The sequence below is a fragment of the Spinacia oleracea genome, chromosome 1, assembly GCF_020520425.1.
Source record: "Spinacia oleracea cultivar Varoflay chromosome 1, BTI_SOV_V1, whole genome shotgun sequence".
Classification (NCBI taxonomy): Eukaryota; Viridiplantae; Streptophyta; class Magnoliopsida; order Caryophyllales; family Amaranthaceae; genus Spinacia; species Spinacia oleracea.
The window spans coordinates 7,269,250-7,287,800 of record NC_079487.1 but is presented as its reverse complement, the minus strand read 5'-3'; the positions used below and the strand labels follow the sequence as shown (position 1 = coordinate 7,287,800).

At 36.6% G+C, this 18,551-nt stretch overlaps 1 protein-coding gene across 1 annotated transcript; it reads left to right on the top strand.

Annotated features, from left to right (window-relative positions):
* Positions 1–13,492: 13,492 nt before the first annotated feature.
* Positions 13,493–17,233, top strand: LOC110779484 (uncharacterized). The gene is made up of 4 exons (XM_021983997.2): positions 13,493–15,777; positions 15,874–16,194; positions 16,287–16,386; positions 16,478–17,233. Exons 1-4 carry the CDS (start codon positions 13,493–13,495, stop codon positions 17,231–17,233), a joined length of 3,462 nt encoding a protein of 1,153 aa, XP_021839689.1.
* Positions 17,234–18,551: the final 1,318 nt, after the last annotated feature.

The following is an 18,551-nucleotide window of genomic DNA, read 5'->3' as shown; positions in this document are numbered from 1 at the left end:
GTCATAGCTTTCTTACAAGTCACTTCTAATAGTTTGACTGCAAGTTGTAGGTTTCTTTACTATCTAATAGAAGAATTGCATAGTTTCAGTGACCTGAACTCCATGTTTCTTCACTATCTAATAGAAGAATCTCATAGTTTCAGTGACTTGAACTCTATGCCTACTTGGGTATAGAACATCAAACAATAGAATATCAATAGCCACTTGAAAGTCCTTTGAATATTCTGTTCTCCTTGAAGCACTTGTAAATTCTTCTAAGAGATGTCTATTCTTTAAAAGCCACTTCTAAAGTCGGTATGTGAATACGTTCGGGTTTTCTGAAGCACTTCGAAAAGCCTCCGGAATTTCCGTTTATGTTTGTTGTTCGCCTCGAAGACTTTCGAGGTCTATTTTCTCCCACTTGTCATTTTGGAAACGAATCTCCAAAAGGACATCATTTCGAGCAAACAAACATTATGTTCTCAAAAATTCGTGGTAGAAACAATACCCTTGTGTCTCATTTGAATAAATCACAATGAAACATATATATATACTTGGGCCTTAGTTTGTTGAATAACAAACACTAAGCTCCCACTGAGTTTAGCAACTCTCTAGATATATTTTATCGAAAAGATATTCTGAAATTTCTTTTCTATAGCTTTGACGAATTTAGTTTAGTTTGGTGGTAGTTGAGCATTTTGTTTTAGAAATTAAAGGAAAAGTCTTTATGATCCATCATTGATCGAATCAAGTACTAATCGACTTCGATCATTCCAACTTAGATATGCCATATCTTATGGAGCTAGATTGTGAATTTTACTACACAATCATTGATGATCATTCTTGATTTAAGTAATCATCAACATGATCTAACCTAGATCTTTATGATTTCTTACCAAGTGGGATTTATACTTCTGAATCTTTGAACTAGCCAAACAGATTCAAACTTATATCACATTGAGTAAATAAACCTATATTCACTCAAATCTATGTTAAATAATAAAGTCATAAAACCTTTCTTTAGCTTTGAACTCTATTGTCTAGGCGTTTAACAATAGTTCATATCTTTTGTTACTTTCAACAAGTAAGACTAGTCGTCTTAAATTGATCTAGAAATCAATGAACTTTCAAAAGTCCATCAAAATAGAGCTTTTGAATGTTAATTTGTTGATATGGTCTAAGCAACAATGCCAAAGATTAGTGGAACTCAAATCAAGGGGTTGATTTGAAACTAGTAAAGTTCTTTAAAGAGTTGTTTGTTTTAATCAAGCATATTGACTCAACCTGTAATTGACCATTTCATTCAAATAAACAAACAAACATTGTTTTTGTTTTTCTTGAATGTGAGTCTTTCTGTGTTTGAAAACAGAAATTTAGGTATGTTGATTATGGAACAAAATAGCCATTAAGTTCCAGCCTTTGAAAGGACTTAAAACAAACTAGATGACCCTACAACTAATGTAGCATTGCCATGCTTCATTTCCCACTTGTAGGTCATTAGTGTATCCTAGCTTCCATTGTTTGAGTTATTACCGAAGTAAGAACTTCAAGCGGTATATGATACCAAGGAAGTTTGATTGCTAGGTCACTTCTCTTTAAACATAAACTTATAGGTAGAAACGGAATCGTAAATTCCTTTCATTTGTTCCTCGTTTTCCTATTTCTTGTACCCTTTCTTATAGTCTTAAGAATCAATTTCTTTAGTGTTGACTTTTATACTTTGTTAGACATGTCCAATGTCACCAACAAGGTTTTTACCATTTTAATTTATGTTGAATATTTTGCTTCAACTAGATGATCTTATAAGAAGCTTCTAAAGTTCTCTAAGCATCGATCTATTCGAATGTCTAGGGACTAGACTCATTCGAGAAATAAATGGACAAAGATGTTTAGGTTGTTAACCATTGGTAAAGCTGAGCGTTTAAGCTCAATGCTTTATGATCTCAAAACTACAGTGTATTTTGAATTCACAAGCACCAATTGGTTTGCCATTCGATTTTGATACTCGAAAACAACCATAAAAGTCGCTATAAGAAACGTACATTTTAAATTGCTCATTTTCTCTCATTTCCGTGAATCGTTCTTGGATTCACTACCAATCGAGGAAATTTACTGTTACCTTTCTAAAAGGATTTATTGTAGTGCAAGATATTTAATTATAAAAAATAATTAAAACATTCATTGAAGCATGCAAAGTCTAAACATTTATCATGAATAATAACTTGAAATTAAAGCAATCATGCAATTCAAACAAGTTATTAGCATTTTATTCGAATTTATTGTTCCGGCAGGTGTGAATAAAATGATTCCAAGATCCTAAAATCATTGAAGAACTAAGCACAGTTTGTCGACTTAATCCTAAGACATCTTAGGTAAGCAAAAGCCTTTTGCTAATAGTCTAGAAACTATTCTTGGTTGATAGGTACGTCTAAGAACTTATTAGGTAAACCTATCAATTTTGCCACGACATAAAAGGACTCCTTACTTATATCGTTGAGTTTCACCAAAACTAACATGTACTCACAATTATTTGTGTACCTTGCCCCTTTAGGACCAATAAGTAACACCTCGCTGAGCGAAAACTATTACTAGATTGATGTAAAGGATATCCAAGCAAGTGTATATTTCGGCATGGCACCTTTTAACTCAATTTTTAAGTTTGGAACTTAAGGCTCTTACTATGTTGGTTAGATTTTAAGTGAACTAAAATCCTTAATCATGCAACATAATCAAGCTTTTGATCTCATGCATTTTAAGACATATTTAAAAGCAATAAATAACTTAAAACATGCATAAGATAAATGTGATCTAGTATGGCCCGACTTCATCTTGAAGCTTCAACTTCAAAGTCCGTCTCGAAAATCTCCGTGGGAGGCACCATTTTCTTCAAATAGGATAAGCTATAATTAAAACTAATTACAACTATTTGATGGTACGCAGACCATATTTGAATTGAAAAACAACTTTGGTACTTTAGACCAATTACATTCAAATTAATGGTACGCAGACCATATTTTCTATCCTATTTGGGCCATACTAGTCACTTCATAACCTGCAAAACAGTATATATACAATATATACCATTCACCCATTCATTATCATGAATGGCCCACATAGCTGGTTAGTAAAACACATTATGCATCACGTAAACATTTGCAGCAATTAATCAAGGGCACCAATAATCTACCAATTATTCAGTCCTTATTAATTCTAATCAAGTTGTTTTAACCTTAAGGATTTGTAGACCTAATCAAGAGTTTATGACTAAAAAGGGCTCCCACTCAAACCAATAAATTCATATGGTTTACTAATTTAAAACATAAAAATGTATTTCTAGTCTAACCGGAAACATACAAATTTAATTAAAATTTAAAGCTCATATAAATTTATAATTGAATCCAAAAGTTTAATTTAATTTCAGTCGTATTTAAATTAATTCATGATTTTAATTTTAGTAAAATAATTAGAATAAATAAAATTTATTATAATTACAATATTCAAAATTAAAATCCAAGAAAATAATTTAAATTATTAATTTTAAAATTAATTAAAATTACGTAAACTGAAAATTTCAAATTAAACATTGAAAACGATCTAATCGCAACGCAAACACCCTACGCATCGCACGCCCATGGGCCACACGCACACAGCCATCGCTGGCCATGTGCGCAGCCCATGCGCTGCGTCGCATAGCTGCTGCTTCTACCTTTCGCAAGCCATTGCGCGAGCTGGTGCTCGCTGTGCGCGCGCCAGCGCTCGATGCACGCGAGCCATCGCTCGCTGCATTCGCTCGCCAGCGCTTGCTGCATGCGAGCCAGCGCTCGCTGCGCGTGCTCGCCAGCGCTCGCTGTGCGCGCTCGCCAGCGCTTGCTGCGCGCGCTCGCTTGTGCGAGCCAGCGCTCGCTGCGCGAGGCATCGACGCTGGGCGCAGCACTCGTGGCACGCGAGCTTGTGCTCGCTGCGCGCGAGGCTGCGCTCGCTTGTGCGAGGCAGTGCGCGTTGTGGCGCAGCTCGCTTGCTGCCCACACGCGACTGCCGTGCCTTGCATTCGCCCATGCCCATTCGTCCATTGCTCATAGCCCACGACACAAGGCAGGGCTGCTGCCTTGTGCTCGTGCACCATGGCCTTGCTCATTGCATTCGTACCGCATGGGCGACGAGCTCCCTTGCTCGTCGTCACATGCCCGCACTATACAAAACCCCTTAAGGGTAACACGTAGCGTCCATTTCTTTGTGCGTGCAAGTTATATGAACGAATCGCATAAAATTTGAAAATTTATATTTAAAATTAATGACAAATTAATAAATAATATTAATTTCATAATTTTAGGGCGAAAAATCGAAAATTTATTATTTAATTGATTTCCGATTATCATGGATTCAAGCCTAGGTCATAAAATTTAAAATTTATCATAAATTTACAATTTTTATGGTGGTTTTTAATCATAGGTATCTAATTAAATTATAATTAATTATGAAAATCAAATTAATTCTAAATTATTCTTATTTTCAACAAATTAATCATAATTACAAATTAGATTGCATAATTAACAAGGCTAGGCATTCAAACTTGTTAAACATATACAGTAGGTCAATCAAAAATTCAAGATTTATCAACAAGAATCGCAAATATTTAATTTAACATCTTAAATTTACGAAATTTTGCATTCGAAAAACTAAAACCTTCGAAAAGTCATAGTTAGGCTTCGAATTTGAGAATTCTGGGTTCGGCAGGAAAATACTAGTTTTGTCAAAATTTTATAATGCATTTTACATGCGGAATTGACACAAAAATCACTCGATTTGGATGAGTAACGAAGAAACTGCCGAAAAACTGCGTACGTATAATTAAATAAACGCAATTTGCAATTAATTAACAATTACGAAAATTAATCACCCCTTTTAATTCTTGCAAATTTGTAATATTTAACCATGTTCATGCAATTTAGATTATGAAAATAATAAGAGGCTCGTGATACCACTGTTAGGTTATGATACATATGACAATTCATAAATCATGCGGAAAAACCATTTAGCCAGGAATACATATTATTTACTCATAATCATATAGCATAGTTTAGATGCATACTCTTTGTTGCGTGCCTTCCCTAGCTGCGCCCGAACCGAACAAGAACAAGTCTTTAGGACTCCAAGTGTCGTCCCTCCGTAGATAGTCCACAGCACGTCCGGATCCGCCTTAAGATTGACCAACTAGAATCGCCCTTAAGGTACTAATAATTTTCGGCACTTTTAGGCAAGATATGTGACTGAATTTTTCTCTCAAAAACTCACTTTGAATACTTGAAAACTCGTTATAAATTGTGAACCCAGGCCACATATTTATAGGGGTATGGAAAGAGAATTGGAATCCTACTAGGATACGTATTAATTAAATTAGAATCCTAATGAAACTCTTATTTAATTAATTTATCTTTTAGGATTAGGAATTTAATCATTAAACGAATCCTGTACGTTTTAGATTTCGTATGTGAACACAAACACACACGCACGCACAGCAGCCCACGAGGGGCGCCATGCGCGCGCGCGCACAGCACGAGCAACGCAGCCCACGACTGCCGCAGCCTTGGGCGCGCGCTGGGCCTGCCTTGCGGTGGGCCTGGCGCAGCCTTGGGCTGGCGTGTTGTGGCGCGCGTTTCCCTTGCTGGACGTGGGCCTGGCTTCGTGCTGGGCCTTCGTCTAGCAAGCTCGTCCGATGCTAATTCGTACGACGCGCTTCCGATTAATTTTCCGATTTTCGGAATTCATTTCCGATACGAACAATATTTAACATTTCCGATTTCGGAATTAATTTCCGTTTCGAACAAATATTTAATATTTCCGTTTCCGGAATTATTTTTCGATTCCGATAATATTTCCGATTCAGACAATATTTCCGTTTCCGGCAATATTTCCGATTCCGGCAATATTTCTATTTCCGATAATATTTTCCGATACGTACCATGTTTCCGTTTCCGGCAACATCTACGACTTGGATAATATTTATATTTCCGATACGATCCATATTTCCGTTTCCGGCAATATCATCGTTTCCGGAGTATTCTTTTCTTGCCTGTGACGATCTCAGCTCCCACTGAAACCAAGATCCGTGGATTCCGAATATCCATAGATGGAGTATTTAATGCCATTAAATACTTGATCCGTTTACGTACTATTTGTGTGACCCTACGGGTTCAGTCAAGAGTAAGCTGTGGATTAATATCATTAATTCCACTTGAACTGAAGCGGCCTCTAGCTAGGCATTCAGCTCACTTGATCTCACTGAATTATTAACTTGTTAATTAATACTGAACCGCATTTATTAGACTTAACATTGAATGCATACTTGGACCAAGGGCATTATTTCCTTCAGGCTGGTGGATTGCAGGTGCGAACTTCTAGCACTTCTCACATTTCCTTGTCAGCGCCTTTGCTTCGGAAACCATGGTGGGCCACCAGAATCCGGCCCTTAGTGCCTTGTGTGCCAGTGCCCTGCCTCCGATGTGATTTCCACATATGCCGAGGTGGATTTTCCTGAGGATATAATCGGTGTTGGTTGGGCCTACACATTTCAGCAGTGGGGCTGAGAATTACTTCCTCATGAGCTATCCGTTGGCGTCAATGATGAACCACCGGTTAAACCTTTTCAGCTTCCTTGCTTGCAGCTTGTCTTCGGGAAGTTCTCCCCTCTCTTTGTACGCAATGACTGCGTCCATCAGCCTCGGCTCTGGACGCACATTGCACACTGTGGGGGGTGGTAGGTCAATGCTTCTTTCTTGGTGTACTTCCACATGGACTGACCTGTTTAGGTTGGTGAGCGTTGAGCTTGCAAGTTTGGATAGTGCATCTGCCTGTGCATTCTGACCTCGGGGGATGAGTATGACTTCGAAGGATCTTAACTTTGACGTTAAGGATTTAATTTTTGCTAGGTAAGTTGTCATGCTTGGCCATTTGGTCTCATACTCCCCTCGAATCTGGTTGGCTACGAGCTGAGAATCAGTCTTGAGACAAACATGTTCGGCTTCCAGAGACAAGCACAGCTCTATTCCTGCGATTGTGGCCTCATATTCGGCCTCATTGTTGGTTGCCTTGAAACCGAACTTTAGGGCGTACTCTATGCTCTTTCCCACTAGGGGTATCAGTACTACTCCGGCTCCCGAGCCGTTCACAGTGGAAGATCCGTCAGTGTAGACCTCCCATGTCTTTTTGGTGTCATCTAGCATCTCCTGATATGAGCATTCGGCCAAGAAGTCTGCGAGCGCTTGCGCTTTAATGGCCGTCCTTGGTTGATACTTGATCCCGAACTCAGATAGCTCGAAAGCTCATGCAGCCAATCTTCCCGATCTCTCTATTTTGTCTAGCACTTTCTCCAGTGGTTGGTCAGTTAGCACCACTATTTGATGGGAATCGAAATAGGGTCTCAGTTTCCGAGCTGCTACCACCACTGCGTATGCTACTTTCTCAATGAGCGGGTACCGAGTTTCGGCGTCTGTCAAGGTTCGGCTGGTGAAATAGATTGGCTGTTGTTTCTTTTCCTCCTCTCGGAGGAGCACTGCGCTTACGGTTCCGGGGGTGACTGCGACGTACAAGTACAGAGTTTCCCCTTCTTTTGGCCTGGCTAACGTCGGCAGTTGAGCTAAGTGAGCCCTGAGTTGTTGGAATGCGTCTCTTTGCTCTTGTTCCCATGTCAACTCGGGGTCCATTTTCCTCGGAACGCCTTTCTTTTTGATGGGCTCTGCTTCTCCTCCTGGGAGGGTCTTAGGTTTGAGAGCTTTGAAGAAGGGTGCTCCTTTATCCGAAGCTTTCGATATGAATCTCGACAGTGCGGCTAACCTGCCTGTTAGCCTTTGCACGTCTCTCTTTGTCTTCGGCTCGGGAAAATCTAGCGCAGCCTGGACCTTATCCTGGTTCGCGTCTATTCCCCTTTCGCTCAACATGAATCCTAGGAACTTCCCTGACTTTACCCCGAAGACACATTTCTTCGGGTTCAATTTCATGTTGTATTTCCTCAGGTTGGCGAAGGTCTCAGCCAAGTCTTTGGTGTGGTCTTCTTCTTTCACGCTTTTTACTATGGAATCGTCCACATAAACCTCGACATTCCTTCCCTTTTGATCGGCGAAGACGTGACCAACTAGTCTTTGGTAGGTGGCTCCGGCATTTTTCAATCCCAAGGGCATCATTCTGTAGTTGAACACTCCCGCGCTTGTGATGAAGGCGGTCTTCGCTCTATCGTCAGGGTGCATGAACACTTGGTGGTAACCTGAAAAGGCATCCATGAAGCTCAGCAATGCATGGCCACTGGTTGAGTCCACTAGCTGATCTATCCTCGGGAGGGGATAGCAATCTTTTGGGTAGGCTCGGTTCAGATCAGTGAAATCGACGCACATGCGCCATGAGCCATTCGCTTTCTTGACCATGACCACATTGGCCAACCACTTGGGGTACATGCATGGCTCGATGAAGCCTGCCTCTTGCAGTTTCTTTACTTCTTCGGCGATAGCTTTGTTCTTCTACGAGGAGTAGTTTCTTTTCTTCTGTTTGATTGGCCGCGCTTCGGGACTGACGTCCAGCTTGTGACAGATCATTTTCGGATCTATTCCTGGCATGTCCACTACAAGAAAATGACCATTTAGCGACGGATTTTTGTAACCGTACAAATATCGGTTGCTAAATTACTACTGGTCAAGTGTCAGTCGCCAATTTGGTACGGAAGTATTTTCGGTCCCTATTTTACTTCGGATTATCATTCAGTCACAACAATCTGTAACAAATTACCTACCAACCATACATTGGTCACTAATTATTTACCGAATTAATTTTAGTCACTATTTAATTATCAACAAAATTTCAGTCACAAATTTCAGTCACTAAATAATTACAGAAATACTTTTTAGTCACTATTTTGATATAAAACAATTTCAATCCCTATATAGCGACAGACACGATTTCAGTCGCAATCCGTTAGTCACAAAACAAGGACCGACTAATTTTCTGTCACTTATTAGTTACAGTTAATGTCCTGTCACAAATTCCAGTCGCAAATTAATTACTGACTAAATTTCAGTCACTACTTAAAGACTGAAAAACTTACGGTCCCTATTCCACTACGAACACAATATTGACTATAAATTTTCAAGTGAAATAAGATATGAGCGTGCATGCTTGTACGTATGGAACGAATACAAACACGAATTTAACCAAACTATATATATATATATATATATATATATATATATATATATATATATATATATATATATATATATATATATATATATATATATATATATATATATATATATATATATATATACTGGCCGAGACGAAATAAAAAATTAATACCGCACATGATTACATTTTTCTTACATATTGGAAAGAAATTAAAAGAAAATCACGTACCTACTATCTCACTTTCATCTTATTTTAATAAATTCAACTCGCTCTCCGAGCTGTAATTATGTGTCGGTCAAACTGTATCTTTTAATTAAAATACAGATCGAGGGAGTAATTTTCAAACATCTATATATACTCATTCTTAAATATAAGATATTTGTTAATATATATACTTGTTTACTTTCCGTCCTATATATATATATATATATAGGACCAGGTTCTGGTGAGAATCTCCCTTAAGATGAGAACCTCCCTTATAATGAGAACCTCTCATAGTTGTTGGATTAAAACAAAATGGACGGAAAGTAAACATAAGATCAAGAAAAGTAAACACAATATCGACAAAAAGTAAACACAAGATTGTAAAAAGTAAACACAACATCGGGTAAAAGTAAACACAATATAATCAAAAGTAAATGCAACATCGACACAATATAATTATCTATCATGAGAATAATTTTATTTCGATTGAAGAAATTAAACTTTTCTTTATGCTACACAAAATATAAAAGCAACCATTTATCCAATTAAATGCAATACATACCCTATAATTAGCCTGTGCAAGACAATCATTTATCCAATTAAATACAATAATACATGTCCTATAATTAGCATGTGCAAGACAATCATTTATCCAATTAAATACAATAATACATATCTTAATGATAATATGATTAATTAGTAGTCTTATGCACAAGCGATCTCATAGGAAAACTACTTTAGAAAATTTAATTAAGAAGAAGTTAAATATGTGATATATATATATATATATATATATATATATATATATATATATATATATATATATATATATATATATATATATATATATATATATATATATAGCATAAAGAAAAGTTTAATTTCTTCAATCGAAATAAAATTATTCTCATGATAGATAATTGAATCTGAATTTAAATATCTCATAAACTTCTACCTTTTCAAATTCATCGGTCTCCCCTTATTGAATCATTAATGACTCAATTAAATAATTTTGTTGAAAACTGTTCAAAAATGAAGAGGGGAAAAGAGAGGATTATGAGGAGTTGATTGAAATTGAAACAAATCCAATCAAATTGGCAGAGGAATTGAATTAGCTCGGAAAGGGAAGGATGAAATTTGAGTTATTGATTGACTAAGTATTGATTGATATATCGTTTGCTAAATAACCTAATATATTATTGTTTATCTTATTTTTTTTAAGTGAAATGACAATTGATTCAAGTGATCAATTTATTTCATTAAAGTAATAAATGAGGATAAATACCACCTCGTATTTAATCACCTTTTAAGAAGGGGTTTGTTTTATTTGTTCTACCTACTTAAACTTTGTTATATTTTTAGTACTCTGTATATATATTTCACTGTGTTACTCCTTTTAGCATAATAATTACACATTTTATCATATATCTTACGTTACCCACTATTGTCCATTATTTTACTACCTCTTTTTTATCATATAAACACGAGACTACAATAATTGGGTACATAAAGAACTCGAAGGGAGTATAAATTTCAAAAGAAAATTATTTTTCGGGTAAAATCTGTGAGTCAAATCAAGACCATAGCTAACAAAAAAAATTACTATAGAGTATAAAATAACAATAACAAATAAATAAATACTAAATTCACAAGTCTAACCCCTTAAACTCCATAACATATTGATTTAATAAAAAAAAAAGGAAAAAAAGGGGAAAACAATCCGAAGTTCCTGGAACTTGAAACACCTGATTTCATAATTAAAAAAAAAAAGGAAAATAATCCGAAGAACTCGTCTAACCCAGTACCCACCACTTTCTGGGACTCATCTTCTTCTTTGGAACTCCTGCTCAAGCAGCTCATCTCCCACAATCTTCTCCACGTTCAGTTGGACTTCACCCACAATCTTCTCCACGATTCTGAGAGGGAAATCACCAATTTTTTCCCTCTAAAAACTCCCGCAAAATTTAGGTTATGGAAACTGCAATTAGGTTTTTTTATTTTCCCTCAATTAGTCTGTCTCTCTCCTTCTACACATCTATTCCCAAAATCATTCAAAGAAAGCACGAAAAATCACTCCGAGCAGGGGCGCCGATACGTAGATCAACTCACGCATTGAAATTCAGGTACTATAATCTTTCTTATCATTTTGCTGTATTTATTTGTAAACTGATTAATTGGATGTTAGGATTAATTTCTCTCTGATTTTGACCATGTTCTTGTTGTTACTGTTGGTTGTTATTCGCACTTACTTAATCTGGTAAGGATATTCATTGATTTTTTGGGTTTATTCAATTGGGAGAATTAAACAAAATTTTGGGAGTATAAGGATGCATAATTAAAATTGAAAATCGACATTCAAGAGGCATTGATAATTCGGGAGTATAAGGCTGCATAATCGGCATTCAAGATTCTTTGATTTTCTGGCTGTATAATTAAAATTGAAAATCGTATAGAATAGGAATATAGGATTTTCAACTAGTTTTGTTTTCAGTAGCAATCAGACCCAAATATGAGAGTCTAAGTTCCTTTAACCAGACAAACTGAACATATAGTTATGCCTTGGCTTAGTTGGTTTTGATGCTTTTCTTTTTTCTTTTGCTCTGTTTTGTTGTATGCCGTGGATTAGGTGACTTAGGGGGTGTTTGGTTAGCTATGGGTGGGATGGAAAAGGCAGATTGTGATCGGTGACGATGGTATGTTATTAACTGAGGGTGGGCTGTAAAGAAATTTCAAACACTATTGTTATACCATTAAAAAAAAAGTTTTATGCAAGAATTACTCTGTTAAGAGATTAAAAGAAGGTTTGCCATGAGATTAATGTTGTCCCTGTGTGGTTATGATCAACTTTTTAAATTGTTATATCACTACTAAATTAGGAAATAACCCCCTCAAAAGAAACAAAAAAAACTCTGGAAATAGGCCTAGAAATTTTAGCAATCAAGCGCGTGCAATCTGAACTGGAGTCTCATTGTTAAATAATAATGGAATATTTGATCAGTTTAACGATAAAATTCATTTACTTGAGGCAGAATACTAATACAAAGTACGTCATAAGATTTATTAGTGTAATTTAATTAATTATCAGGGATAGAAATAACCATTGGACACCCATTATGGTGAGCAAACCACTATTGCATTTCATTGATGTGAAATAAACACCAATAGGCAAATATCTTCAACAACTAAAAACAACCTATCTTATTCTAACTATCAGAATAAATATGAAATCATGTAAGATACTAAGATGATATAGAATATAATTTTTTTTTACAAAGATATAGAATGAGGATGATATAGAAATTAATTAGGGTAGTAGAAGGATGATTAGTGGAGTATGTTCAACAAAAAAAAATGAGCAACATACGAATATACGATGCCATGGTGGATGATAGGCAATAAATCTGATTGTTTAGGTCAAAATGCATCTCCATTCTCCAGCAAAATCCCTTCTCTTGTAAGATCAAGAAATCTGATTTAACGAAGATAGTGTTAGCATAATGAACTAATACATTATACAAAAGTTTTAAAAGAAGGAAATAAATTATAGGAGGGAGTTTGATGAGTTTCCTTTTTCAAACATACAGAGGAACTAAACTACTTGTAACATGATGCTCAAGCGGAAGACTATAACATTGATGGTGATTAAAGGATGATGATGTTGGCGTTGGGCTTCATTGTTGGTTGGCGATCGTCATTTTTGCCTCGAATGAAAATAACAGCATACAATGGATAATTTAAGTTAGATTTATTTCATTAGAAATTTTGATTGAGCAAGATATCAATATAAAGCATAGAAGATTAGAACAAATTGCAAAAATGACGTACTTAATAGATGATAGATGCAAAAAATCTGAAAATGTAGTGGATTAAGGTTTTTTTTTTCCTCTTGATGGGGTGGTTTTTAGGATCCCGTAGGATTAGGGGTATGGTGGTGGAGGTTAATTTATCAATTTTATGGAATGAGAAAGCTTGGTTGATTTGGAGCATTGTGGTGAAAAATGACATTCTTATTATTATATAGGATAGGATATGTCAATAAAGTTTGTGACTAAAAACCCTAATTTCCCTGAATCTTTTTTTTCATTATTATTTATTATGATCCCAAATATTTGTTTGTTTATGTGTGGACCTAAACGATATAATGGTTATGTACTTATGTGTAGACCTAGAGATGAATCTCGATCGTGATTGGATGTACAAGAGACTTGATAGTGATAATTATCTTAGGGAAACGTTTGTTGAAGGGGTTAAAGAGTTTATAATGTATGCTTGTGAGCAAGAATATTACAAACAATCTAAACTAATGAAATGTCCATGCATCAAATGCAAGTTAGTGCCATATAAGGATGTCGATACTGTTAGGATTCATTTGTACATGCATGGATTTCGTCCGAATTATTATTGTTGGAGTTGTCATGGAGAAGAATACTCTGAGGGCACGAGAGAAGGTGTTGAGTCAAGCTCTAGTGGATTGGATTCGAATCCTTATACGGACATGATAATGGATGCATTTGGCCCTCAATTTGAAGGTTTAAATGAAGAGAGCTTCCAGAATTTAGAAGAAGAGCCACATCCAGAAGCAAAAATGTTTTTTGATATGCTACTAAATGCTCAGAAGCCTCTCTATGATGGGTGCAAAGAATCTTTATTGTCGGTAGCATCGAGGGTTACAAATTTGAAGTGCGAGTATAACATTCCTCATCGAGCCGTGGATGGTTTCACATCATTAATGAGAGACATATGTCCCGACAAAAGTAATATGACAGACACTTTTCGTGCCACAAAAAAATTGCTCAAGGGTCTTGAACTTCCGCATCAAAAGATTGACGTATGCCCTAATGGGTGTTTTTTGTTCTGGAAGGACCAATCACATCTTCAAAAGTGTCCTGTATGCAACGAAGATCGATACAAGAAAAGAGCTAAAGGGAAGCGTGTCGCAAAGAAGCAACTGATATACTTCCCTGTCACACCAAGGTTACAAAGGTTGTATGCTGTTAAGGCCACCGCCACAGAAATGAGATGGCATGTAGAGAATCCACGAGAAGAGGGTATTATGGCTCACCCTTGTGATGGAGAAGCATGGAAGCATTTCGATAACACCTATAAAGAGTTCGCCGCCGAACCTCGCAATGTTCGTCTTGGGTTGTGTACGGATGGTTTTTCCCCGTTTGGCAATTCAGGGAAAAGTTACTCGTGTTGGCCTGTTATTCTTACACCTTATAACTTGCCACCGGGTTTGTGTATGAAAAGACCTTTTCTATTCTTGAGCTTGATTATCCCAGGCCCAAAGAGTCCTAAAGGAAAGCTTGACGTATACTTACAACCTCTAGTGGAGGAGTTGAAACAGTTGTGGAATGTTGGAGCTATGACTTATGACGTGTCAAAGAAGCAAAATTTTAACATGAAGGCAGCTCTATTGTGGACTGTGAGTGACTTTCCAGCTTACGGTATGCTATCCGGGTGGAGTACTGCTGGGAGGTTGGCATGTCCTTATTGCATGGAGAATACAAAGTCTTTCACTTTGAAACATGGTCATAAGCAAACATGGTTTGATTGCCATCGTCAATTTCTACCTGAAGATCATGTTTTTCGAAAGAACAAAAGTGGTTTCACCAAAAATAAGGCAGAATACTCCCCACCCCCACCAAGGTTGAGTGGTGATGAACTGTGGGAGCGTGTGTCACACTTGCCAAAAACAATTGATCATTGTGAGTTAGCTCGAGATAAAACACATAATTGGATGAAGCAAAGCATTTTTTGGGAACTTCCTTATTGGCGAAAGCTTTTGGTTCGGCATAACTTAGATGTGATGCATGTCGAGAAAAACTTTTTTGATCAATTAATCCATACAGTTATGAATGTTAAGGGGAAAACTAAGGATAATAAAGAAGCTAGGAAAGATTTGGCTCTACATTGCAAACGACGACGACTACATCTGCACGATGATAGTGGTGCTAGTAGTAGTAAAACGGGAGATAAGATGCCTGATGCTTCTTTTACACTTAGCAAGGAGAAAAGGAAAGCTTTATGTGAGTGGATCAAGAAATTGAAATTCCCTGATGGATATGCATCCAACCTAAGCAGATGTGTAGATTTAAATGAGGGAAAATTATTTGGCATGAAAAGCCATGATTGCCACGTGTTCATGGAGAGGTTGCTTCCAGTTGCATTGAAAGAATTGCTTCCCGTCATTGTGTGGAAGACAATTACTGAAATAAGCCAGTTCTTTAGGGATATAAGCTCATCACTGTTGAAAGTGGAGGATGTGGATATGTTGGAGAAAAATATTCCAGAGATCATTTGCAAACTAGAGAGAATTTTCCCACCCTCGTTCTTCAATGTTATGGAACATTTGCCTGTTCACTTGCCGTATGAGACAAAAGTCGGAGGACCCGTCCAGTATAGGTGGATGTATCCATTTGAAAGGTAAATTATAACTTTCTCGATCACCTATTCTAAAAAACTCTATAATTATAATTTTCAAATTATTAATCATACGTTTTCGGTTTACAATTACTACAGGTTCCTCCATCATTTAAAAAGAAAAATTGGTAACAAAGCTCGAGTGGAAGGTTCTATTTGCAATGCATATCTTACGGAGGAGATATCTAACTTTTGCACCCATTATTTTGAGCCAAACATTGACACAAAGGCTAACGACATGTGTCGAAATGTATATGAAGGTGATGAAGGGCAAGTGGATGTAAATGTTCCTGAGTTGTTCTCTTGCAATACAGGACACACCTCTAAAAAGGGAACTAAAAGCTTTTTGGTTGATGTTGACTATCGTGCGGCCCATGGCTACATCCTTTCAAATTGTGAGCTATTACAAGATTATGAAAGGTAACCACCATTATAACTCACTTAAGAACTCACTTGAAAGAGAAATTCCTTCTTAATACCTTAAAAGTTAAAGTAATTATTCTTTCAAGCAGGTTGTTTGAAGAGGAAATGGTTAAACAAAATCCACGTGTTAGTGTTAATGATGTGTGGAGGAAGTTTGAGCATAAATTCCAAGAATGGTTCAAGCAATATGTAAGCAGAATCTTATAAATCATGGTATTTTTTAATTTTTTTTAATTTTTAGTTAACTCCACAAATTGAAACGTACTTAATATTTTGGTAGGTTTTGAGTTCCGATAATGAGAAAGGAATAATTAGGACTCTTGCTATTGGTCCATCAAGAGCTGTTCAGAAATATAAGCATTATTATGTCAACGGCTATAATTTTCATACTTATGAATATGGGAAGGATAAGTCTACTATGAATTATGGAGTTTGTGTGAAGAGTTTGGAGGAGGTGAGCTATTATGGAATACTTGAGGAGGTGATTGAGTTGATGTATGTGGGGCCAACACAATGTTATAAAGCCATGTTGTTTAAGTGTTCCTGGTTTGACTCGGGAAATGGTACAAATGTGCATCCGCAATATAAGCTTGTCGAGGTTAACCATACAAAGAAGTATCCTAGATATGACCCTTTTGTGTTAGCCTATCAAGCAGAACAAGTATATTTTGCACCATACCCGAGCTTAAAAAGGGATCGAGATCAATGGTGGGCCGTGTTTCAAATGAAGGCTAGATCAATAGTTGATGCTCCTTTGGACCCATTAGCATTTCAGGAGGAGCGAAATGAGAACCCACCACAATTATCTGAGCTAAATGAGGATGATTTTGTCCATGCTCACACGAATGAAGATGAAATGGAAGGTGTGAGTGAAGAGGATGAAGACTTGGATGATAATATTGAAGAGGAAGAGGATGAAGACTTGAATGATAATATTGAAGAGGAAGAGGAGTTCAGTTCCGAAATGTCCATAGATGATGAAGAAGATGGATATGAAAGTGATTTAAGCACTACAAGTGGTGATGTGGATTCATAGTGATAGTTGATTTGATTAAAACGTGATTGCTTATATGAGTTTTTGGATAATGTGAAGCTTGGCTAATTATAATCTATTTCATTTACTTTTGTAGTTTCGATAATTGAATCTTATTTATTTGTTATGTCCTTTAGCTATATATTTTTGAAAGTTTTTTTAAGTAGTTAGTTAGATGCCACTAATTATAATAATTATATCAATATGTATTTAGTCATCTTTGGTTTTAGTAGATATGTCTGCAGGAAGAGGTCGTTTCAGGCTTAGAGGAACATCTAGCCAGAGAGCCGACGAGCCTAATGATGAGCCTAATGATGAGCCTAATGATGAGCCTAATGACGAGAATCCAGAGCTACATATGGAAGAGCAAGAAAATCATGATATCCCAAATGACACTCTTCCTACACTCGATCCTGATGCATTATGGTTTTATCAACTTGCATTGCTTTTACCATTTATCTAAAATTCTTTAAATTTATGATTTCTCTAACTTATAATTATCACTTGCAAATAGGTTTGATCATTACTCTGTTTCAAGTACCATCACAAAAGTCATACAAAGCTTCTATGATGAACCATACACATGCTGGACCAACGCAAAAAAACATGCTAAAGACTACTGGTGGTTTTCATTTCAGGTACTCCCCTCCCCTCCCTTCCCTTCCCCTTCCCTCCTCCTACACCAGCAACACTGTTAGCACCTTCATGTCTGTATCGGCAGCACAACAAGCATCAGTCATCATCTGCATTAGTCTATTTATCAGTTTATGTACTAATGTAGTCTATTTATCAGCATCTGCATTAGTCTATTTATCAGTCATCATCTAGTTTAGATTCTTCATTAGTCCTAACTTAAGCTTTAATCTAGTCCTGCTATCATAGTGATAGCAGGCCATTCTTAGTTCCACTAAACTATAGTAATTCAACAAATAAGGGCTTTCTTTGGCTATCTTGTTATGTGATTGGTCTGATGGCCAGGTTCTTGCTCTCCAAACACCTGTCCAACGTAGAGGGATTACTCAACTAGCTATAGATGATTCTCTTGTTTTAGCTAGCAGATTCGAAAATTTTCCTTCATGTTTTGTTTCAGGGAAAGTAATGAAGTATTTGAGAAGTACCATATTCCATATCCCCCCTCTTGTAATTCTGTTGTGTTTAATTTAGGTTTTGAATGTGTTCACTACACTATTGAATCGTGACTCTGTAACGAGTGTATTGTAGTTGTAGATATTGGTAAAATCGTACAAAATAAGATGACATTCATGCTGTCATAATATTGCATTCAGAGCTGTCATAATACTGCATTCAGAGCTGTCTTAAT

Coding starts and splice junctions, on each gene's coding strand:
- LOC110779484 (XM_021983997.2), top strand. CDS start 13,493: ATGGTTATGTACTTATGTGTAGACCTAGAGATGAATCTCGATCGTGAT. Junction 15,778..15,873: donor TGGATGTATCCATTTGAAAG/GTAAATTATAAC, acceptor CAATTACTACAG/GTTCCTCCATCATTTAAAAA. Junction 16,195..16,286: donor CTATTACAAGATTATGAAAG/GTAACCACCATT, acceptor TCTTTCAAGCAG/GTTGTTTGAAGAGGAAATGG.